General features: G+C 39.5%; 1 protein-coding gene across 3 annotated transcripts in view; it reads left to right on the top strand.

The window, feature by feature from the left end:
* slc8a1b (solute carrier family 8 member 1b) overlaps positions 1-25,447 on the top strand; it is a 181,263-nt gene that overhangs the window by 127,718 nt on the left and 28,098 nt on the right. For 2 of the 3 annotated variants that reach the window (XM_079362486.1, XM_079362485.1), the window contains one exon: positions 13,027-13,136. In XM_079362486.1, the coding sequence (XP_079218612.1) occupies positions 13,027-13,136 (110 nt within the window). Of the gene's footprint in view, positions 1-12,615; positions 12,723-13,026; positions 13,137-25,447 lie in introns of all 3 variants that reach the window. The other variant, XM_079362487.1, reaches the window with a different exon arrangement.

Below are 25,447 nucleotides of genomic sequence, written 5' to 3'. Positions count from 1 at the left end.
ATGCAATAGCCTACCCTATAAAATCAGTTGTTTATGGGTCAGCTCTGATGGTGCCATTGATGGCTGCACAAATGTGCAGGTGACTCATGTCATGTGCAGTAAGTAATGCAGCCACTTTTGAGCTGAGCACTGACAACACCTGTTGGTCTTTCTCCTGAGCCCAGAGAACGGCATCCAGGATTTCTAAACATAAAGTCCATGTCTGTTGCATATGCGGCTTCCTCTTTGCATGGTAGAGTTTTTTGGGGGTTTTACTGAGAAAAAAGGAGTTCATGTGAGACAGCTATTGTCAGTTGTTCATGCAAATAAAGCTTTCTGAAGCGAGCACAAAAATACACAGAAACGCTGAAGGCACGCTGGAGAGGGAAGTGAATGGGCCTCTTCACTCCATGCCAATAAAATTCATTTGAAAATTGGAAGGGAAATGAAGGAGATTTTGGGGTTTGTGTGTAAGTGGCAGAATAAGAGGTCAGGGTTGCCAAGTGGAATAGTGTGCCGTTGCTTAAATTAACCTGCCAACAGGAGGAGGAAGAGGAGGAGGAGGAAGGAGAGCTTGAAAAGAAGGGGTGAATTGAATCTGTAGATTGGGAGGAAATGTCAACGTGAGGAAAGAAAAAGAGCAAAAAGATTTTTTTTTTCCACCCTTCAAAGTTTGTAAAGGAAAATGGCAAAGAGCAAGTGGGCGACGGAAAGACAGTGAGGGTTATTGTAAGGTTTCCAGCCCTGTGAAAAGCTCTGCCATTTACTTTTCCTCTGCTCTCTTTTTGTGCAGTTGAAAACAGCGACCAGTTCAAACTGCTGTTTCCTGCAACTAATTTACAGCCACTCCTGCAGCTCCCACATGCTTGCTGTGGGGTTGTTAGAAAGCTTGACGAGGACGGCTGAGATTGGATTGATTCAAAAAATTCTTCAGTGTTTGATGAATAGTTCTTCCAGTCTTTTTTTTTCATGAGTCTCTTCCTTCAAAATAAAATTATTTTTGTAATCACATCAATCTGTTCTCTAGCTTGAAGCCAATACTCACTTCAAAGTTTTTTAATTATTATTTCTAAGGCTTACAGATTTGTGACTACAATTATGGAGATGTTTCTTCATACGTAAGATAGTTTTATCGTTGCTGAGTTTGCAACATTATTTACAAGTGGAAAACCAGTTCACCTTGTTTAAACTTATTTTGTTATCCCTAAATAGTCCCTTCTAGTTTTGTTGGCATAGGCTGACCAAATTACCCATGCCATGTGCAGTAAGGCCGACCTTCTGCTTACCGCTCATAAAGGAGATATCTGTTTTTTAGTTTAAGGAATAATAACAAAGAGATAATTTCTTGTTCATATGATATTCATAACTACAAATATTACAGATAATCACATCATCGATGGTGGTCAGGACATACAGCTGATATGTTGGTAGTCCTACATTTCAACATTTTGCAACCTGAATAAACATTAAAAAAGAAAACTGTTATAACCAATGGATAAGGACATAACTTATGTCCATTTCAAGATGAAATGTCCAGATAAGTCTCTAAACGTATGAATTTAATAGACTTTTCCGATTTACAGACTGCAGTTTATGTACATGTCGTGATCCATAGCAGACCAGCTGCCCTCTGATGCTTACAGTGCTGTATTAAACCCCTTTTTTTTCTTTTTGAAATCACACACACACACACACACACACACACACACACACACACGCACACACACACATATACACACACACACACACACACACACACACACACGCACACACACACATATACACACACACACACACGCATACACACACAAACACACAAAAGACACAAAGACACAAAAAGACACAAAATTGCTATATGACTCCCAGACACACAATGTGGCTGATTGAGGGTGTAATTACAGAACGATTTAAAGAGACAAAATAATGGAAGTGTAAGATAATCAACACAATACAGGCACCTACACACACACAAACATGCACACACACACACACACACACACACACACACAGAGGGGTGACAATGGCAAAAAAAATCAAAGAAGATTGATGTGAAAATTGGTTTCGTACATGTGCTGTATTCTATGAGGAAAAAAGAAAGTCAAGAAAGTGAGAAGTAAGGCCATGTTTGTAAAAAGAAAAAAAAAGGTATCATTAGAATAATCCCCCTCTCCCTGTTCAGCAAATATGGATTTAACTTCTCCTTTTCATCCCAAACACCCTCCATGGTACCATCATGTAAATGGTACTGAAACGCGTTTTAGCATTATCCCATATATTGCATTAATGTCATGTTTGTTCAGCATCTGACATTGATGTACATTTATTGTGCACGTCTAAATATGATTCAATTACATAAACCCAACATAAATTTCTTTCTCCAGTTCTCTTAAAGTCAGATCTTATCATGACTGCATAATAAAAAAAGCCACCCACATCCTCAATGACTTCATGTCCTTTTCTTTTCATATGTGGCAAGGTTTCTTTATGAGGAAAAGATAGTGTATCCGTGCAGACGTATCTCATTTTTCAAAGTGGAAAAGAAGTAGTCTCGACCAGTTGAATGCCAAACAAAACCATAGGAGGAGGGTTTGATAAAGCTTCTGAAGGGAAAGTTATATCTGCAGGATGTTATTTCTGGGAAGACAATAAATGTTTAAAAACAGGCAGAGGTTGAGAAGGAACATGTTTCTACAGAGAGCACAAGGCTCAGTTTAATGAAATTATGAGTAATAGTTTAATTCAATGTTCATAAGAACAAAAAATGTTAACCCTAAATGAATTATTATTCCTGGAATTTTAGGTTGAATATGTATCCCAAATCATACAGATTGGATTAAAAACCTTCAGCCTTCAATCACATAAAGCGCTGCGACCTATTTCAACCAACCATTACTGTATTTTGACTAAGAGTCTGAGCCACTATTCACGTTGTCAAAGTCCATATGAGGCTGTGTCTGAACAATGCAGTAAAGATCGTTCTGTCTCAAAATCCATCATAAGGTCTCAGGGTTTTATACATTTTTTTTCCCTCTTCTTAGTACCTTCAATGGTAGCGGAATATTCTCAAAGTGTGTGAAAGTAGTCACAAGAACAATGTGGTTGAGTCACACACCTTTTGAAAAATGGTCTTAAATGCATTTTCTTTTCTCAGGGGCAGGAAAGAAAAATGAGCAGTCAGACAGGGCGGATTGTAGAGAGAGACGCAAAGAGACAGTCGGAGATGAACCTGTGAGGATCCAGACAGAAGCAACGTCTGCACTCAACGTTTGAATAAAAAAGCCCTCTCTTTATGACTGTCTCCGATGAAATCATTTGTCTCTCTCTCTGACACTGATGTCTGTCTGTTTGAGGAGATGGATAAGGAATCAGAGCCCACACACTCAGGAGGAGTGCAGTTATTTTGATGCCAGGTCTGGAGAATGTCTTAGCATCTGAAACATCAAAAGATTCAACTTAAAGTTTTTTTGGGGGGGGTTTTCTGACTGAAACGCCCTTGGAAGGTCGCGCCATTTTGTAGTCATTTTGGAAAACAGGCAGGGCTGAATGATCATTCGAAGTATGAGCTAGTCCGAGTATATAGCCAATGTAACCCCTTTGAATCTGCAAGAATCAACAGTTCCCCAGAAGAAGCTTTTTACACAGATGTGGTGTTTTGTTTAATACTCCTTCTACCTTAGGTTAGTAATTATCCTCCAAAATATGATGGCACATCAGCAAAGTCTCTTTGCAGGGCATCAGCTATAGAAATATTTTAGTGGTCTTTGGTACAAGTCCTTTACAAATTGAAACATTGAAGACTCTTGCTTTAAACAAAAAGCAATACAGGCAAGGGCCTCTAATGTGATGCGTCTTTCTCTGCACTTCCCTGTCTCATTCTCACACACACATATACACACTCAAACACCACTTTCTCTCCCCTCATTATAAAGTTGTTGGCTAATACATAAAGAGCTCAATATGTTCTATATTTAAATATCACTTTGTTCTGTAGCCTGACCATGTGTCACACCTTCTTCTTTCTTAAATGAGTTGTAACAATCCTTGTGCTCTAATTGCAATGAAAAGTATATATGCACGTGTGTGTGTGTGTGTGTTTGTGTGTATGCGTAACTGAGTTTTTAAAGCTCTTCTACACTTCTTACCTCAGCCATTTCTCACTTAGTCTTATATGGAAGAACTAAAATCTCTATCAATCTCTCTCTAAGCTGAGTATAATACTTGAATGCCTTCATGAAAATGTTTCTAGGGAAGAAAATAGATATGGGGAGTTGTAAGTTGACAAGGGAAGCCTTGTCACACCAGCAGCCTTGAATTGCCCCCCGGGGACAAATAACATTTTTTGACTTGAATTAAAAATGGAAGAATTGTGCAGCCAAGATATTCATTCTCTAAGGACATTGAAGGTTTTTTTTGTTTTTTTGTTTTTTCAAATATATTTTGACCATCGAGTGGCAGCATCTCCCTCACATGTCAGTATGTTATGCATTTGCATAGTAGCCAGGGCTGGACTGGTAAACTGGCATACAGGTTCATGTGCAGGGGCCCATTGTGTTCTTTTCTTTATAATGACAGTTAGTTGGCCCAATTGTATCTCCCACAGGCGTGAAACATAAGTGTCAAAACGATCCCATCTTGTCTCGGTCTCAGATTGGGTGGCTCTTTTGCCACATTATTACTGTGATTACAAGAACACACCCCGTTTTGAATGAACAAATAACTCAAATTCATTCATGATTAGATCTTCATCACCAAGGTCACAGTTTCATCCTTCTGGGTGTTACGGATTAAATGAGTAACAGGCCACCTGCACACATGATGATGGTTTTTTATTGATAGTGATGTCCTTGCTTTTGACTTGTTCTCGCCCTGTCTTAGTCTTGGTTTTGACCTAGTGTTGATCCCTAAATGTCTTGGTCATGTCTCAGTCTTGGAGCACTCTGGTCACATGTCCTGGTCTTGGTTAGTGTGGTCTTCATTACATCACTATACACACCGTTAAATGTGTCCATGGAGCTTACTTCTCAGCTTTGTGATGCATGGTTTGTGAGAGTACTGAGGTAGACACTCCTTTTAGAAGGGGACACATGGTAGATGTACAGTTATATTGGGTTTGATGGAAATGTATATCTAAATCAAAATCTATAATTCACTTATAAATGAAAAACAGTTCAGTGTTTCCTTTCAGAACCAAAAACAATGTCTCCAAAGGATGTGAAGCTAACAGGAAGTTACTGCTCTAATTCCTATTAGTTCCTCGAAAGGTAGCAGACATTGCTATACAGTATCATATAATACACACACTCACTTTTTAACATACATAAACATTTGTTTTCAGATTTCCCAAGCCCCTTAGGAAGGTTTTCCTGTTTAAAGCTGTGTGTATATTAGGGAGTCCCCAGGATTTTCCAAGCTCCTTATTAGGTTAACAAGATACTGCAGATAGGAATGAAGAGAGAGAGAGAGAGGGAGGAGAAGAGAAGAGGGAAACTCCCTGATGGTAAAAAAAAAAAAAAAAAATAGTTGAAAAGACACAGAGGAGGGTCTGACACACACAAACACACATACCAAACTCTCGTGCACACACGCATTCACACACAGACGAAGACAAACAATTTAAACACAAATGGAGACCGGCTGCTGTTATGGCTTTCTCAACTGTTGTACATTCTGCTATTCAATAAAAATGCACATTACCATAAACATTATATTTACGACTCGTAATCAAAACCATAAAGTGACTGAGCTGAGAAAACAAGCAAAATGGCTGCTACTGTAGATGAACGCCAACAATCTGAATAGGTTAAGAAAGGAAAAGACTTGAGGGAAAAAAGAAATGTGTTGTTTAGCAAAACTGTTTGTGGAGAATCCAGAGAAAGTGTCAGTACAATCTTTGACGACTGAGAAGTTTCCTCAAACATTTACAATACAGTATTTATCCTTCGTTCTGTATCTCTGAAAGCAGTTAAACGATAGTAATCAATAACAGATGTGTGTAGTCGTTTCCTGGAATCTCTGTTTTGTTGTTGTAGCAAGGTATTAAAGTAATCTTGAAAGTGTTTGTTAATGGTGCATTCCTGGAGACCGATATCTCAGTTTTGACAAAAAGCTGTGATTTTCAACAAGACGCGCCCATAACACGCTGTAAGCTGTCAGGAAGCATTTATAACAGCTATGACACTCAGAGCTATGCCTGTGGCACTTGGTCTTTACAAAAAGTGAACATTTCCAAATATTATCTATAAGATCTCTATCTATAAATCAGGCTGTTGTTGTACAGTACCGGTAGCTTTCATCACTGTTCTGAGTATGAGGATAAATGTAATAATGATGTTCTATTTACTGAATCAATCAGCCATAAATTGGAAAAAAAGAAAACACACGTTTTGTCTTTATATGAAGATATCACAGACTTACAATAGAGACTGAGGCCCACTCAGGGGAGATGGGGAGCTCGTCATCCTTGATGGACTGCCAGCAGCCCAGTAGCAGGTGTGTGTGTGTGTGTGTGTGTGTGTGTGTGTGTGTGTGTGTGTGTGTGTGTGTGTGTGTGTGTGTGTGTGTGTGTGTGTGTGTGTGTGTGTGTGTGTGTGTGTGACCTTTATTGTGTTTCTATTAGCCTCCATAAAGTCAGGATTATGTGTATTAGTGAGTTGACTGGAGCTTATTAGAGGAGGCCTGGCTGAGCACTGTCAGCCTATTGTTGTGGTTTCCCACTGCGGCCAACATCATTATCAGCTTTGTCTCATAAAACCACTGCATGTAAACAGCAAACACCCACACATACACACAAACGCACACAGAGACTTACAGCAGGGCCCCGTGTGTTAAGCTGTGTCACACACACGCGCAGCTGCGCACTCTTGTTAATAAAACTGCTTGTACTGAAAGTGAAAACACCCACGAACAGACACGCTCTTTTTCTGTGCTGTATGTTAAACAGTGTCCCTTTATGCACAAGCTAACATACACACCGATAAAATAACACAAAAAGGCACCCATGCTGAAACCACATACGTATGTAAGTACACAAGCACACTTCTTTTGTTTAGTCTGTGACCAAAGTCCACCCACGAGCAATCTGTTCCACACAAACACAAACCAGTTCACAGTGAAAAAGGCCACTGCACACACACACAGACGCGCACACACACACACACACACACACACACACACACACAGACACACACACACGCACACAGAAAACACACGGACATAAGGCTTTCTCCCTTCTTCCAAACTCAGTCTCAGACAAAAAGTTGGACAAGAGATGCTCGCTAACACACATCTATGATAATAATCACAGCGACACACACACACACACACACACACACACACACACACACACACAAAGTTAAACACACACACACAAAGTTAAACACACAGACTTGTTCAATCACTGTCACATAAACGGTATCTGGTTGTCCACTATCCCCCTTCTTCCACCGTCCACTAACACAGCAACCAGCTGAGCTGCATTTTTTCCCTCAAACCTAAAATAAAGCAGTCGTTCCCAAACTCAAATTTTCCGATCCAAATACGTCGCTAAGGCAGGTTGCTGAGGAGGAGAGCTGGGAGCACCCGGCACTGCTGCCTTTACAACTTCCTGTGTGTTTATGTTTGTGTGTGAGGCCGGGGAAGTGCTTTGTTAAAGTGTCGAACATATGCGGTGCAACGGAGAGGCCCTTTGGAGACCACACACTGGCCGTTTTGTTTCTGAGTCAGATACTGGATACAGTGTGTGAGTAAATCTAGACCGTACACATTTATAAAGCAGATGGAAAGAGTATCTTAAACACGACTGGCAAAAGGGCTTTTACTTTGAAGTTCCATTATTTTAGTTGCAGAAACTTGTTTGAACTTTCCCTCCTTGCATTTTAGTACAAATTCATGTGATTGTGGTTTTCACGTTACAGTATGTTTACTGTAAGATATGAAATGGAAAAATATAAATTCTTAAATTCATTTTATTATTTAACAGTTATGGAATTGTTTCCCAATTTTTGCATATGAAAACATTTTCAATGTCTAACTTCAGTTTTTTTGTTTGGTTCTTTTTTTTCAGTATATTTGGTTTAAATTATTTTAATCTTGCACAAAACTTCAACACATTGCCACTCATTTTTCCATGTCTAGTGCTTAATAGTCAGTCAAATCCATCCATTGTATATACTGCTTGTCATGGTCTGAGTTGAGGCAGGACTTGGGGTACAACCTGGACTGGTTGCTACCCTAACCAGCATGACTTTGGACAGAGGGAGGTAGCTGAGTGCTCCAAGAAAACCCACCCATGCACAAGGGAGAACTGGTAAACCTAACACAGAAAGGCCCTGTCCAGCGGGGTATTCAAATCAGGAACCTTTTTTCTGTGAGGCAACATAACAACTGTACCAACGTGCAGCCCTACTTCAACTTGATTCAGCCAAACTAGTACAGTGTATTGGTTCCTATGTGAATATATGTCCATCTCTCTGCCCTTTTCTATTGAAGTTTTTTATTTATTTAAGAGTCTCAGTGACATGTTTTAACCCCTGACAGAGGTTAAGTGTTGAAAGTGGTGAAGGAATCTTGTTTGTCAAAGCAAAAAAGGAGAAATAGAGGATGAAACCGAGGGAGAAATCAAGGAGATGGAGCGTGGAGAAGCCCCAGCTGCTGCGATGTTCACTTGTTTTTAAGCTCTTTTTGTAACATTAGATGTAGGACATCGTTGGGAACACAGATGCACACACACTGTGGTCCCCGGAGAAATGTGTGTGTGTGTGTGTGTGTGTGTGCACTTTTGAATTCCTGTTGCTGAAATTCCTTTGGTGTGTTCATGTGTGGGTGTGAAAGCATGCAAGTGTGACACACGTGTGAATGCTTCCATCCAGGTGCGATACCACCTCTGTCTGTGAGAGTGTTTTGAGTTCTGGTTTGTGTATCTCTGGGAGGACCTGATTGACTTTCAAGCTTGAAGCGAGAGTACATTTTTTTTGGAAAGTTGAAATCTGAGATGTCAGAGTTTTGTTTTTGTGTTGGGTTTGAAGATAAATGTTAAAATTGAGATTTAGTTACAGGTACAAAATAATGGCCCATGGAATGAACCATAGTATAAACAGGTACACGTGAGAGTTTCGAGCTACCGTAGCTTGTTTCTCAACACACTACATGCACTATTATTCTTAATGAACAACATTTCATACACACACTCACAGGAACATGCACAGTCTATGTTCACTATGCCCTTATCGTTTACATGTAGCATGTGTATATAATAACATGTGATTGGAAACAGATGCACAGAGAGCATCCTCTTACATAAACAATGTAGGCTACTGTGAAATATCAAAGTCCCTCTCACATACATAATTACACACACACACACACTCTCTCACACACACACACACACACACACAGACAAACACACATACGTACGTATAATCCAGTGATATGAAACTGGTGTTGTGTGTCTCATACACACTCACTTGTCAGTACACACACCCACACATACACACATGGAGACATGCACACACATCATCGGTCTGGAAACAATCTTCTCCACCCCTGTTGGTAACCCAAACATTACGTTGTCATGGGAACATGCACAGCATTCTGTACTGCCAGCATGGTTGTCATGCGTTGGGAAGTGCACGTTCATGTTGTGTGTGTGTGTGCGCTTTTGCTCTTGTATTAAGTGTGTGAAACCTGAAAGAGAGATAAATAGGGGAAATGTAAAGTTAATTTGTCCAGTGAATTATGGGTTTATTAAATTGTTTGTGTTCTTCAGCTTGTTGCCAGAATGTGTGTAATGATGTGATTGTGTGTCTGTATGCGTTTCCAGTGAGTCGATACTCTGTGTGGTTTGCCAGCATTAATAGAGGAGTCACCATTCCCAGACAGAGAGGGTCATTTCAGTTTACTCTGATTTCATATCTGACGAGCATCGTGACTAAATGTTACAGGAGCATTGGTCAATCAGTTCTATGATCTGTTCTAACATCTGTTCTCTCGATCAATAAGCTAACTATATATTATTTTGCTATCGGTCTATCTTAAGGTTGTGCTAATTTTAAAGGTCAGTTTTACACTGTATTTTTTCTTCCACAAAGCTGATTATGGAGGCTGCCATGGATGCGTTTAGTAGCAAGATTCAAAATTAGAGGCGCTTATAGCTGTTCTGCAGGAAACAAGTTGGTACATTTTTGTAAAGCAGAGACGCTATCATAAGCCAATTTAAAACTCAGAGCAAGTGTGCAAGATGTGAATCCACAAATGAAAAACATAACCTTCTCGTGCATCGTAAAAGGCTTTGTATTTCTGTGATCATATTCATGAGACTTACTGTTTAGGGTGTGTTGCTCAAGGGCTCCACCTTGAGGCGGGGCAGGGGTTTTATCTTTCCCTCCTCCAGCTGTGCGAGTGTGTTCACTAGGAATCCTCCAGACTAGAAGGTGAAAACTGCTCTCCATTATGGGACAGTGACAAATGGGATAATCCCTCTAGTGTAATGAGTTAACCCCCTGGCATTTGTATGTGAGCATGAGTGTGTGTATGTGGGGTTTTGTATGATATTTAATGGTTTTTCCTTCCCTGTGTTTGTATAATGCAAATACATACTCAAGCATCTGCACAATAAATGCTGCAACAATAGATCTTGCTTGATTTGCATCTTAGTTATGTGTCATGTGCGGAGAAAGACTCACCCCGCAAACAGTTTTTTTTTTTTTTTTCTGGGTTTAGCTTCTGCTCTAAGATCGGAAGATGCTCTTTCCACAACCTGATCTTTTGAACGAGACTCGTGCACAGTCTGAATCTAATCTTTCCCACTGATCCTGTCTCACTGTGCTAAGCCAGCCAGTGTACTATACAGCCAATAGACAACAACTGACACAATAGACATCCTTGAGTGTACAGAATAATTGGGAGAAAATACATTTGACATTTCACCCAAATACTTTGTCTCAAAGGTTATTAGTTATATATGAACAGCTGTCACTCGTGAGTGGTGATCCAGTGACAAGAATATGGATCTAATGATGTCAGTTGATAATTCTCAACAGGTCGCATGTCTGTGACAAGAGATAATGCCTTATCTAAGATGTATTTGTGTGTGTGTGTGTGTGTGTGTGTGTCCTTGTTCCCCACCCTATAGCCAGATTATAAGTATTCTCTCAGATGTCTTTGTTTTGGCCTGAAGTGGATTTGGATCAGAGAAGATGGTTTGTTCTAGCCTGAAAACACGGATAAACACACACACACATTCGCACATATGCACACGCCCACAGGCACTTACTCACACAAAAAGCAGAAACACGCACGCATACACACACACACACACACACACACACACACACACACACACACACACACACACACACAGGCACATGAATGGTGAGTCTCGCTCCACAGCCCTGTGACCTCAGATATTAGCTTCCCCGCCAAATATGACCAAGGCCAAGTGCGACAGTGAATAAACACTGTCACACACACACACACACACACTCGCTCTCTCTCTCTCTCGCTCTCTCTCTCTCTTGATACTGAGTCTAACTGCAGCTGAACACTGCTATTTAAATATCGGTGAAAACTCTGCTTTAGAGAGTTAAATCATTGGCTTGTTGTTGTACATCGTCAGAATAAGTTTAAAGGCTGGTTGTTGTTCCGTCACACATGAAAAGAATGACAGAGAAAGCAAACTGTGCATGTCTATAAATACGTCACATTTCAGCAAGTTGTTAAAGAAGCTGGCTGTATTAGTTATATGTGGTTCTGCCAGAGCTGGTTAGACTCTATATCTTTACTGTATCTAATAAAGGGTTTTAATGAAAGTTGAAGAAGGTGTTCATTTGCAGCAGCAAACATCTTTTTGTGGATTTAGTTTCACCTCCTGCTCAGACTCTCCTCTCATTTCTTCTGCTCTTCAATGATTTATTTTTCTTCTTATGTCTTTACATGTGTCAGTTTCAGTTTAGTCAAACATGTGAAAAGAAGCCACAACTCATTTACAATATATGTCAAATTTGCTAAAATGCAGTCTTTTACAGTTAGAGTTTGATTGGCTGAGCTGAAGGTGAATTGTTCTGGTTTCCCAAGGGGAAATCAAATTCAGACTTTAACTGTTGTTGCTGGATTAAATGTTATTATTAATCAGTCTAATTAAGAAATAAGCAATGGACACTTCAGTCATAAAATTGCTGATTTAAGATGCCAAAACTTTCTTGACTGCAATAGCCAAATCCATCATCAGGATATTTCATTACATCCCTTGGCTGACTTGATTCAGCTTTACCATCAGTGTGACAATATTTTTCTTTTGAGCTGATGGGGAGACTGAATTGAGCTTTGACCAGGACCCCAGGCTGACAGACTGGAGAAGTTTATCTGATCAGTCTTGTCAGATTGATGTAAGATGGTCTGATAACATCCTAAATGCATCAGACATCAGATGCTACAGTCAGATTGGGTGGGCATTTTACAACTGTTATCTGACTTAAAGGTGACACCGCCCCGTAACTATGTGGGATAATTGTCAACTTTTGGGAAACAACTCCTGCTCTTTTCTGTTTCCTCTTGGTTTTCCAGTTTCCAGTCTGTCTTTTCCTCACTTTTCTGCATTCTCTTCTTCTCTCCTCTTTTTTTCCCCCTCCTCCTCCTCTTCAGTAAAACCATCAAAGTGAAAGTAATCGACGACGAGGAATACGAGAAGAACAAAATCTTCTACATAGAGATCGGCGAGCCCCGCCTGGTGGAGAGCAATGACAACAAAGGTCTGGAAAAGAAATTGACCCCTTGAGTGTCAGCCATATTGCTGACGCTGCATGTTCTCGACACACGGAGGAGACTCTGATTACAAAAGCTTTCTCATCGTTTCTCTTCCTCCTGATGTGTCAGAGGACATGCAGCGCGATGTTGTTGCATCATCCCACCACGTCCACCACTCCGCCTTTTTGTGTATGTGTATGTGTGTGTGTGGAGTGTCTTATTGGTGTTCATACCTTGCCATGTTGTATGTGTACCATGCATGCACTCACCACCTCCCTCTATGTGTGTGTGTACGTGTGTTTCATACAGGAAGACCTTTACGGTTAGGATCTTAGACCGGGAGGAGTACAATAAGCAGTCCTCTTTCTACATTCTGCTTGACAACCCTGAATGGAGACGCAGCGGGAAGGAACGGACAGGTGTGACAACCAATCAGCACTGAGATTCACCTCACGGAGAATCCTAAATCAACAGGCCGCAATTTAAATTGATTTTTTTTTTTTAACATTATTGCAACACATTTTTCACAATAGTCAGTTTGTAAATGATTTTAAAAAGCAGCTGCTGTGTTTTTCAGAAAGAATTTACCAAGTACTTTCCGGTTTCGCGGCATCGATTTTGATTGCTTACCTGTGCTGTAACACTTTTGGTGTTTATGCACACTCTTTAACTGCATGACAATTCACAAAGAAAATGGAGGAGCTCTTCACAGACAAATCACCTTTAACAAGGGTGGCAATACAATTCCTCTGGAACATTTTAGAAAGCATAAAATAACCAAAAATCACTTCTCTTTTCCCTCGATTGGTTTATAAATGACATTCAGATGCAGTGAATAGTGTTGTTAGGCTTCTGTAAGTGATGCAGGCCCTTTATGTGTATTATTTCGTTACACTTCACCTAAAAAAAACCCCCTAAATCTATCACCTTAAAGAAATAGTCAAATAGATAAGTTAGAATGTAAATAGTTGGAACACAGTCATCTTCAAAAACAGCAAATAAAAGATATAAACAGTCTCACCTTTAGGTCCGTTAGACATTCTACCGACAACCGGCACAAATCCAGTGTTTATACCTCCACATCCACTTAAATCCAATCGAATTGCTTGTAAATGAACGCGTGCAAAGTTTGTCATAAAGATCTGATTTTAGTAAACAAATGTTATGAACATCATTCATAACAAAGACTCAGAGATGACGTTATGAAAGTTTAGCTCATAACTCCAAAACAGCTTCCAAAATGGTGTCATAGAAGGTCTTTTCTTCTTAGAGGACTTCTTATTGGACTTTGTGCAATGCGAGTCCTGTTTATTGTGTTCTTAGCCAAATTTGATAGTCCAGACAAGAGCACTTAAAAGTTGGCAGTAAAAGAAGGCACTTTATAGCTGGCAGTGCTGCAAGAAATAAAATTAGAGCCACTCACACTTTTTTTTTTCTCCCGTATTTCTGAAGTGACAAATGTATAGCTGCTCTCTATTTTCTTGTGCTTTAACAGGCCTGTTGGTTTGGGATTTAGGCTGAACACACACAGGAGCGATTCTGCTGCTCCCTGCTATACTTTCGATTCTCCCTCCTTTTATTTCGTACTCCTTCTCTTCCTCTGTTCCTCCTCGGAGGTCTGTAAAAAAGACTCAGTGTGAATCACACCTGTCCTCTCCTTTCCTCTGATTTCCTTTCCTGAGCCCTGTTCTCTGGTTTTCCTTCGATCTAGCTTCAAGCTCTTGATGCGGTAGAGTTTGTTCTCTGCTGGTGTTCAACAATGCCCCGGCTCTCCCATACAGCTGGATCCATGCTGCACTTGAGGCTCACTATAATTGAAGCAGTTCTGAAATGATTCTGCCCCATGAATCAACAGGGACAGAACATAAGCACATGAATATAACAAAGCGTCGATGCAGACTTAATGGAAAATCACTTCAGAAGAAAACGAAATTCTTTTGATTTGAAATGCTAATGCTTGTAACCTAAAGTTGTGATTTTCATCATTGTTTTAATACAGTATTACACACACCATGAGGAAAGATGAATGATACAGAATCAAATCAAAATGAAAAAAATTATTTGTATCATATATCAAACAGGATTTTTTTTTCTACAAAAATGTCAAACAGCGTTCAAAATGTGCAAGCAAGCTTTTTTCATTGGGTAAGAATGTCCTTTTGATTATCTAAAAAATACAGCTAAGGTGAAGACATCTTTTCCTTTCTGTGGATACTTTAGTCATAGATCAGATTTTTTTGCAAATAAGAATCATCGAGCTGACTTGTCTTCTCCTTTCTCCTTATGTAATATTACGAAAAGAAAGGAGGTGTTTCACTTTTAATAAGATCTTAAGATTCTCTCGAGCCAAATACAGAGATGGTTGATCACTTTGACCGCTGCTTTACTGTCATCAAAAAGTGTGTAGATTTACACGCATAGAGAGACAGGGCAGTGCTATCAGTGTGTCCAAGGCAGAGTGTGTTTAACAGGCATCAGCAGTGTTTATAGTGATGAGGGGATCAAAGACGAGGGCTGGATATCACATTTTCAGTGTCAGGAGATCAAACACACCTCCAGGATACAAAGACGCAAACTCACACATACACACACACACACACACACACACACACATTGGTTTGTGTGTGTAATGAGTGTGTTTTATGGACAGCTGTGGCGAGTGTCTCTGTACAGATCTTTATGACCTATAGAATGTGTGCCTATGTAAATGCAGATTTATGCATGTAGTCATGCTCATTATCATATGCTGGCTTCCATAAACATGTTTCTGTCATGTATGTTCAGGATGAACACTTGACAGTCCAGAGGCTCATATTAGCAGTGGGGGGAAATGGCATGACACTACACAATGTTTCAATCTTGTTATACATTAATATGATAATTAATGTTACGAAATTAACAATGTTACCAAGAGCAGTCATTTTCTTTCTTTTGAACTTATTTGTTGGGTCTTTTTACCTTTATTGAATAGAAGGCTGAAGGTTGACAGGAAATGTTGGGAGGAGAGAGTGCATGGGTGATAACATGCAGTGAAGGGCTGAAGTGGGATTCGAAACCCACTGCCGCTCTGACCAGGATTATGGCCTCTGTACATGGGGCGCGTAACCACACGGCTATGGGAACTCCCAGAGCAGTTATATTCATCATTTAGTTTCAGTTTTTTGTGATTACAGCCAGAGATTTTAAAAGTTAAGCTGTATGTAAATTGTTTAGGACATACCATATATAAAGCGTACATATATTTGTCACAAAAAAAAAATCAAAAGGACGTGGCACACTGAAAATATCTTAACTATTTTAGTCTGAGAACAACAAGTTTCACATTCAACATGTATATATATATATATATATATATATATATATATATATATATACACACACACATACATACATACATACATACATACATACATACATACATACATACATACATACATACATATATATATATATATACATATATATATAATTCCTCTAGTTGTAGAGGAAATGTAATACGGTGGAGTACAGGTCTAACAAACAAATAAACTCTACATTTGTAAAATCAGTTTTAGACAACATTCATTTTCTACAATACAGATTTTCAGTAGTGTGTTATCAGTTATTATGAGAATTAGCAATTTTGTGATTATGTCTCATAATTAAAAAGGTTCAAAATATGACTTAAATGACAGCAAAAATAGCTCTAACTGAACTATTAATGTTTTATGATATTGTTACATGACCAATCAATAAAAACTGATCAACTTCCTTCAGTCTACGTTCATATAGGAAGTGCGCTAATAGTTTTTGTAACATGTTAACATTTCATTGCAGGCACATGTGACTTTGTGAAAGAGTGACCTTTACTCTTCCTCTGTGTTAGAGTTCATGGGGTTTTTGTACTTTCACATAGAGAGCACTGCAGAGACACTCTTATGTAAAATTGATTTCCTCAATGCATTTTGGCTCAATCCCACACATTTGAAAAAGGGTTTTAAACATCTTGCCCCAGAGACTGCGGCAAGAAGTGGTGTTCGCACTCTAATAATGATTAATGTGTGAGTTGCGCCTTCAGATATAGATTTAAGAAAGCCGATTTAACAGTCATGAAGTATAAGAGAGACAGAACAAAGTCAGCTTCTTTTTTTTTTCTTTTTTTTTATTCTGCAGGCCTCGTTTCATCTGCTTCCTTCTCTCTAACTGCTTCTTCAAATATTAGCAAAGTGCCTCTGAGCAAGCGATAAGAGCCTGATCTTTTTTCTTCTTCTTATGGTTTACTAGTTTCATTTTTATTTTGCTGTAAGCAATAGAGTTTGACAGCCGTACGGTACCAACTTAACATCTCTGGATCTGACATTTGAGGAGGCAGTGGGAAAGAAGGCCGAGGAGACGGCGTAGTTCAGTCGTTTCTCTTGTGGCTGCTTGACTTTACTAAGAACAGGAGAGGTGTGAATGAGTAACAAGGCTTGAACTGGAGGCAGCACAGAAAGAACGGTTTGGGGCTTATGTGGCTAATGTGATAACAGGCAGATTAAAATATCCAGCTTTTTAATCAGAGGACTTTTACTCAGTAAAAGTTAGAGGGCTGGTTTGTATGTACCACTTGTGTGAACATGATATCTGGAAAACTAAAAGAGGATGAAATTTGGTTTAAAACATCCACTTACAATGAGGTATAAACTGGTTAGAATCTGTTGGGCAAAGTTCAATACAGCACTAGAATCAAACATTTCAGTATAGAAATAACCTTAATGCACCGCCATATAAAAAACTTCATATACATTTTAGTGCAACTCTGTCTCCTAGATACAAAGTTAGCATTTAAATGAAACTGCTTTTCTAATTAGGCTTTACATATCAGGTAACGTCTATGCAGATCATGGCGAAACATTTTTAGATTAAATGAAATCCTTTATGTACACTGCTGAACCAGCGAGGAGTCAGGTTGTGGTAGATGACAGGCGTATGAAGCGTTGCACTGCCACACTGTTGTCCCCATTTTCACTGACACTTTATGTTAAGGAAACGATAGCTCTCATTAAAATGTCAAACAATTTGATGCAACTTGATTCGATACGGTTCAATCCAAACTGGTAATTTCAAAATAACATGTCCCTGTTCTTATTTCTTTTCCAAGGGACAGGAGAGTAGGCCTTCTTTTTCACACACCTGCCCACGTGTCTCACTTTGATAGGCAGTAGGGGGAGAAACAATCATTTAGTTACTAACAGAAATCGTAGCTCTTCGGTACATGTTAAGTCCTGTTTCCACATCAAACCGAGTACTTATTTTCCTATGAGCAGAACAAATGAAAGCCAATTTCATTCTTAAGATGAGATGGGAAAAAGAGACTATGGTAGAGGTCAGTATGTCTGTGAAAATAAGAGAGCAATCCAGCTGTGGTAACATAATAATAAAGTGATTGGTGAATATTTACACACCTATTATTCAGTATTTGTATATATTGAGTCCAGGCCGACATCGATGTAACCCACAGTCTGAAATGGGACATCGATTTTTGTTAAAAGAAAAGAATGCAGAGCTTGTGATCTACATTTCCATTAACCTATTTCATCCTCCTCTATTTTTGGCCTAGTTTTTCCTCGTGTCCCTAAAACACCTTCCAACAACCTGCAGCGAGCAAGCGTGCACCTGTTTTCAGCCTGTGCTCGTTTTCTCGCAGGTGGAGATACACACATAGTATTTGCAGGTTGAGACAGTGTTTTCTGGAGGTTAAAGCTGAATTCACTGGAGGCTGTAGAACTTTCCAGATGACCCTTTGATATTGCAGGTTTTTGACTCGGTCCAGAAGAGCCTTCAGGACAGCGGGAGGCAGAGGAGAGTTCACTGCAGCCTGTGAACCTCTGTCAGTCATCTGAGCGGGAGACAGTGCAGCGTGAGGAAGGGCCAGCGCTGAGAGGGAAACAGCTGAAAACATAAGCGCCCTGCAGAGGGTCCCAACCCCCATGTTCTAATTCACGCAAACACAAATGCATACACAGACATGCCATTCATGCACTCGGAGAGATACAAAAATGGACAATTATTACAACACATATGCGCAAAACAAGTTCACTGCAACCATAGAAATGTCCCAACTTCGTCAACTTGTGTTTGCAAACATTTAAATCTGGATATCTGACTTTTTCCATGCAAGCCTCCCCTGTATAAATCCAGGTTATAATCCAGGGTAGGCTACTGTATGATTGAAGAAGACTGTACAGAGTTAAATATAGAACCATCATCCAAAGAAAATGTCCTGAAAACAATTTAGATGCTAAAATAATATATAAATATAAAATATAAATATATATTTTTTTGTGACCTTTGTGTCACTTTGTACTCAAATTAAGCTTGAAACAGGCATGTTCATAGAAGACTCCAGTCATTATCCCTCACATAAAACTATGTCCGAAACTGAACGACCTGAAATAGTGCAAAACTTGCCAGGGCTTATTCAGATAATTTTCCTACCCGCACATATGTTTGCGTGTCCTAGAATTCGTCTCAAATGTCCCCTCCTTTCATCCTACTTTTTCACAACCATCTTCCCTCCATGCACATCTTGATGCAGTACATACCATAATTATCATTCCTGGTTTTAATGAAGCATAAATTAATTGCAGACGTGATGCTGTTTGTGAAGCGAGAGTTGTCAGTGTGCGCGTTGACACCAAGGTCTCGTACATCTTGTACATATGGAGCTCTCCATATTAACTTTAATCATGAGTATTTACATGTCGTGTGCAAACAGACGCAACACCCTGTAATGATGTTTACTGTGGTAAACAACAACTTTAATACATTTTAATGAGCATCATTAAGGGTCATTAGTCAGAAGAAATCAAACAATGTAAATGTGGTTTCATAATGTGTCATTATATGATAATATGTAGATATAGAGAGTTTTAAAATAGCAGTGATTGATAATCATTGGCAATTCATGTCATTATCAGTTAAATGAATGAAGGGTTTCAAAGTAAATCTTTTTTTAGTTTCCTTAGTTGTGACTCAAACACGTTCTCTTGAGGACACGCTTGTTTTATTTTTTCGTCGTTTACCATTTCATCTTCTTCCATCCTTGCCCATATTTTTCTGACCTTGTTTCTTCTCTTCAACCTCATCCACCTCATGATTGTCTTCCTCTTTCCTCTTGTTCTCTCTCAGCTCTTCATCCTTTATTGTCACTGTGCTTGCCTTTTCTCCTATCATCTTTCATTTCCTTATCCTTTCTTTTCTCCTCCTTACTCCGTTTCCCACTTCCTCCTCACCGTCATCCACGTTTATTATCATGTATTTCATTTCTCCACCCTCTACCTTGACCTCTTCTGCCTACTTCTTTTCAATCCTTATCTTCTTCCTCAGTTATGTCATAACCCCTTTTCTCTTCCTCCTTTGCATACTTTCTTTTCCTTTTTTCTCTCCTCTCCTCCCCTGTGGACAGACAAAACTAGTTAAAAGCTCCATTTGTATTTTCTCCATTCCTCTGCTCTGATTCTGTCTCCCCCTGTGGGACTCTCCAAAAATGTGACAGTGTAACTCTCCCTCCTCCTACTTCTCCTCCCAGCTCTCTCCCTCCTCCCTGTCTTGTCCCCTGCTGTACTGTTTAATCCTATCAAACACTGTGTCTTCTGCTGCCCTCCTTTTTCGCTCCTGTCGTCTCTTTCCTTCCATCTGCTTGTTTCCTCTTTGACATGGCGCAGAAGTTTCTCCCTTTTACTCCTCCTCTTGTCTTTATGTGATGACAGTTTGCAAAGATGCCTCCCCCTCCCACTTACTCTCTCCTTGTCTTCCTCTGCCTCCTTTGAAGGAATCTGAATCTATCAAACATGACAGGGCGTAAAAATCCTCTCCTACTTTCTCTCCTCTCTGTCGATTGTTCTTTCTTTCCACTCTCTATTTTTCCTCTTCTACATAGCCCTCTCCCTCTGTCTCTCTTTGTCATCTTCCATCACTTCTGTGTAACTAGGGACTCTATCAAAGCATGACAAGGTGTAAACACACACACACACACACACACACACACAGTCACATTGCCTCTTGCCAGCACATCGCCTCATGTTTCATCCAGACAACTACGCATCATTTACAATATTGCGATACATTGCATTGACATAAGATGATCTTGGGGTCAGACTCCAAAGGATTAAGTTATGAAGGGAAAGTCATTTTTTTTTAGGTAAGATTTGGTGTTTTAATTATTGCATGACCCACCATATCTGATGCAGATTTGAAAAGCCCACCAATAGACGCCAGTTAAGTTCATTGCTTATATCGTGCACCTCATATTCAAAAGTCACAGTTAAGATGCAGATGGCCCAAATTCATTTCCAACCCCAAGCCCTGAGCCATGATTTGATTCCCCACTCTCTCCTTCAAATATTTCCGGTCTGCCATCGGCTGGCCTATCAATAAAATCAGTTATTGCCACTATAAGGCATGCATGGTAACACCCACAGTGGGGACATATTCCTGTGACGTCTAGCTCAGGGTGGGATGCTCAAATGTTATCATGTCTTTTAGCTTGCTTCGGGATTCTCTGGAGAAACATCAGGCCACATTTTCAAGATTTCAGTCCTCGCCTTTAAAACATATCGTTAGCACTCAGCCACTCCTTATCTATGTTTGAGAATCAGTGAGTACTTCAAGTACTTTTAGTAATTGAAGATAATACTGATCCTTTTGAACCCATTTATATAGGCCTGAGGTTAAAGTCACTCAATGTCATTGTGCTTACAGTGTAATATTAGAGGCAGTCCTTCCTTCAACATTGTCGAGATAACCCTCAGACCAGTTTCTGTACCCTTTTTAATCATTTTAAGTATACAGACAAATTCATCAGCATATTTATTATCTGTTCAAAGGGAAACACAAGTAAAGTTTCTTGTCAGTATTGGTTTTAACACACACTTAACAGAAAACGGCTCCTGTGTTAATATAAATATAATGATTTACATTTTCCTGGGCAGCAGTCGATTGACTTTAAAAGTGCAGGAAAAAGCTAATAAAAAGATTTAAAAAGAGTTTCAATGAAAAGTTCCAAAACCACTGTACCAATCACTGCATGACATGGATGTCAATGTAAGAATGTCATTTGTTGCTGACTTGACAAACAATTAATCATCATTGAATCTTATTGTTACAGCTTTTGTTGAGCTGGAGGCAGCCACTATCAGACCAGAGTATCAAATGTGACACTTGTGGGTTAAGTTCCTCCCACGGCAACAGTTCAGGGAGTGGCTGTAGATGATTCCTTTCCTCTGCTGAGCATTGGCTTGCTTTGTTGTTATTTAATCAAAGACTCAATCATAATAATCATAAATCACTTGTCTCAGGCTGCAGATATGTTTGCTTTTAAGCTGTGTGTTGGCATGTCCATGATGATTGCCCTGTTTTCCATTACTTTGAAGCATCGGCTGTCCAGGACTTAGTTCGAACACAATGCAGCCGCGAGATGCAGTATGCACATGAACTGTAGGGGGCAGTATAGAGGCAGAGGAGGTGTTACAGTTAATACAGAAGCAAGGACAATAACTGCAGAAAGTATTGAAGACAAGTTGATTGACCAAGTCGCCATTTATTCACATCTGTATGATGTGTCATTGCCACTGTACAGAGACAGACATGCTTGTGTAACTTGCTGGCTAAAGCTAAGTTCTGTTCATTGTGGAAGCCAGCAAAACTCAATAGAAACAGATTTGGGACTGTCATGTCGATTTATAGAAATTTTGGATAAATAGAGTTGGAGTGCTGCATAATGTGTGATCTGTCTTTCACTCCTCAGTCGCCTAAGCTGATCTGATGCTACTTTTGGTTATTCATGTTACTATTTTCTTAGGTTTGATGTCAGAGTTAACCCAAGAGTAACCTCCTGTATCTGTTGTTTCCCGCATATCTACTGTAGCAGTTGTATACATCTTGAGCTCCCTGGTGCCCCCGAGAGATATCCTCTGGTAACACATAGTGCAAAGCCAAGTCTGTGAACAGTTATGTTCACGATAGAGCCAACTGAACAATAACAGAAGGTTAAAAAGCAAGTCTATTTCCAACATGAGAGAAATACAATAAAGCCTTTACAGTAGATGGATGAATGTGAATGACTGTGGCGTTAAGAGAGGTGTCTTTGTCAGGAAGAGAGTCAGGATATCTGAACATTGAAGGTTCTCATTAAAGGTCAACAAATGTACATTAGAATCCTTTTTTTAAAGATGGTGGAATACAAAGTGAGTAAGTAAGTAAATCTTATTTATATTGCACCTTTTATAGACAAAGGCCACAAAGTGCTTCACAAACGTAGTTTTGAAAACATCACACGCAATATAAAAAGCCAAGACAATACAAAAGTCATAGCATCCCTAAAATAAGCTAATTAAAAGCCTAATAGTCTTCAGTTCACTCTTGAAGGTGTCAACTGATTCAATTGAGCGCAAAGAAGGCAGAAGTTCATTCCAGAGCCTCGGAGCAAAAACCTGGAGAGACCAGTCACCTCGAGTGCGAAAAAGAGCTCGAGGGACCTTTTATCAGATTCTGATCCACAGACCTCAGAGCCCGCACAGGAGTGTAAGGCTGAATCAGATCACTGATGTAAGAGGGAGCCTGACCATGCAAGTCTCTGAAAACCAGAACCAGAATTTTGAACCTGAGACTATAGGACACTGGCAGCCAGTAGAGTTCTTTTAGAATAGGGGATGCGGGTCCTCCTATTAGTACAGGTCAGAATTCTCGCTGCAGAGTTTTGTATAAAGTAGATGATAAGCACCTCTCTTAAATTCGAGAGAAACAACACTAATAGATGTCACCAATAGGTATGCATTGGCTCCTCAGTTCACTCTGAAAATACCATGCCAGCAGTATTAAATTGACAGCCATGTTACCAAGGTTGGAAACTGAATAAGTACTTTGCTCTTTGCTTGCAGTTCACACTGAAGCTCATTTCCACAGAAACTACTGTATGTCAGGACAGAGGAGAGAAGGAGTCAGGCTGAATGAAAGGCTGAGAAGAAATGAGGAATATAAAGAAGTGATTTAAATACTTAGAGGCAAAGAGGATGAGACGATAGAAGGTAGATAAAAGGAAAGTAAAGGTTAAGAAAGAAGGGGATGGCGTTCGAAAAAGTTATGTAACAAAAGGACAGTTTTTGGGGGGATTATTTCCTGTAATGTGTTTCTTCTGCCTGTTGGATTTTTAGGTATTCTAGGTTAATAGTGGTAACAGTAGATAAATTGGGCCTGCTCTGAATATAAATCTAGATATTCTTCCATAGTGATTCTCAGTATAAAGTTATGTGTGTGTGTTCTGTAAATCACATTCAGTTGAGTTGAAGTGGAGTGAGCAGAGAAGAGCGGAGAGAAAGACACCAGAGGGGAGAAATATCCAAATGATAAATGGTTCAGACAGCAGTTCTGACAGGAAGCAGCATCTTACCCTGAAACACTCAACCTCTGTCAGGTCCATTCACACACGCAGTATTACCAGTCCAAGCACAGCAACAAGGTAGAAAAAATACTGCTAGGTCATGTTCATCCAGTAAAATCAGATTTAGTATCAACATTTAATGAAGTTTATTAAATCACCATTTGATAGTTTATAGAGATGTGTGTTCACATGCAGGTGTGTGTCAATTAAATATCTGCAAAATGGATTTGACTAAAGGAAAACCACAAAGGGGATGTGACAATGATTAGACCTTGAAGTCATTTTTAAGATAAAACCCCTTTTAAAAATATGCATAATTTTTAGAAGATCATTTAAGATTATTCATTTGTAGCAGAAAATGCTGCTTCAAGGCCATTCTATTACAATGAGTGCATTCAACTCAGTAGACAATGAGCAATGAAACTGTATCCCCTTCACCTTAATTGCTTAACTTCAATCTCTCCCAGTATTTTAATTGTTTAGGCTTACTCCCTCAACAAAGCAGACCTTCATTGATTGTTTTGATCATTACCATAGATTAAAGTGACTTTGAATGCCATTGCCTGCAGTTTAACCTGCAAGTAAAAACACAAATGAAATGATATTGACTAAATTGCAAGAACATTGTGAATTCAAACAATAAGGTACTTAAAAAAGTGGGGCCGTCTCTGACTGTTTCTGCTGTGGTGTGTTACAGCTGCTTGAATGATCAAATGTTAAGATAGAAGCTTTGGCAGCAGCAAAAAAGGTGTAAGATGAAGTCCAAATAAGATGTGGATATTGCATTGTTTATTGAGCTAGCATTAGCCAGCCAACTACTGTAACTGAAATACAGATTACTCGCTGATAAGTGTCATCAAAGCAGTTGAAACATGAATATATTGGATTTACTTAAACTGATTTGAAAACTTTAAAAATGTGACACTGCAGGTCAGTGTTGCTGCAGTCAGTTTTAATGTGTCTGGGAGACTGCTGTTACTGCCCTCCTTGCCACAGCTCTCGTGCCTCATGAACGCTTCTCAATTATGATTGAGTCAAAGTTTGATGAAAACACTCCTGGCAGAAATCTTGCAAGCATATGCATGACTGACTGTGTGACTGACCTCCTATAGGTCCTTGCTGTAACTAAACTGAGTGGAACTAATAACCAATGAGCTGATTCAGCCCCACAATGCACTGCACAATAATGGATGGTAATATGGAAAACTCTTTGCCCCATATACATTTGGTCACAGTCTCTCTCTCTTTTTGCATTTTTTTTTAAATTTCTCTTTTATCTCTCTCTCTCTCTCTCTCTCTCTCTCTCTCTCTCTCTCTCTCTCTCTCTCTCTC

The sequence above is a fragment of the Symphodus melops genome, assembly GCF_947650265.1.
Source record: "Symphodus melops genome assembly, chromosome: 15".
Classification (NCBI taxonomy): Eukaryota; Metazoa; Chordata; class Actinopteri; order Labriformes; family Labridae; genus Symphodus; species Symphodus melops.
This window is presented reverse-complemented; position numbering and strand designations above follow the sequence as displayed.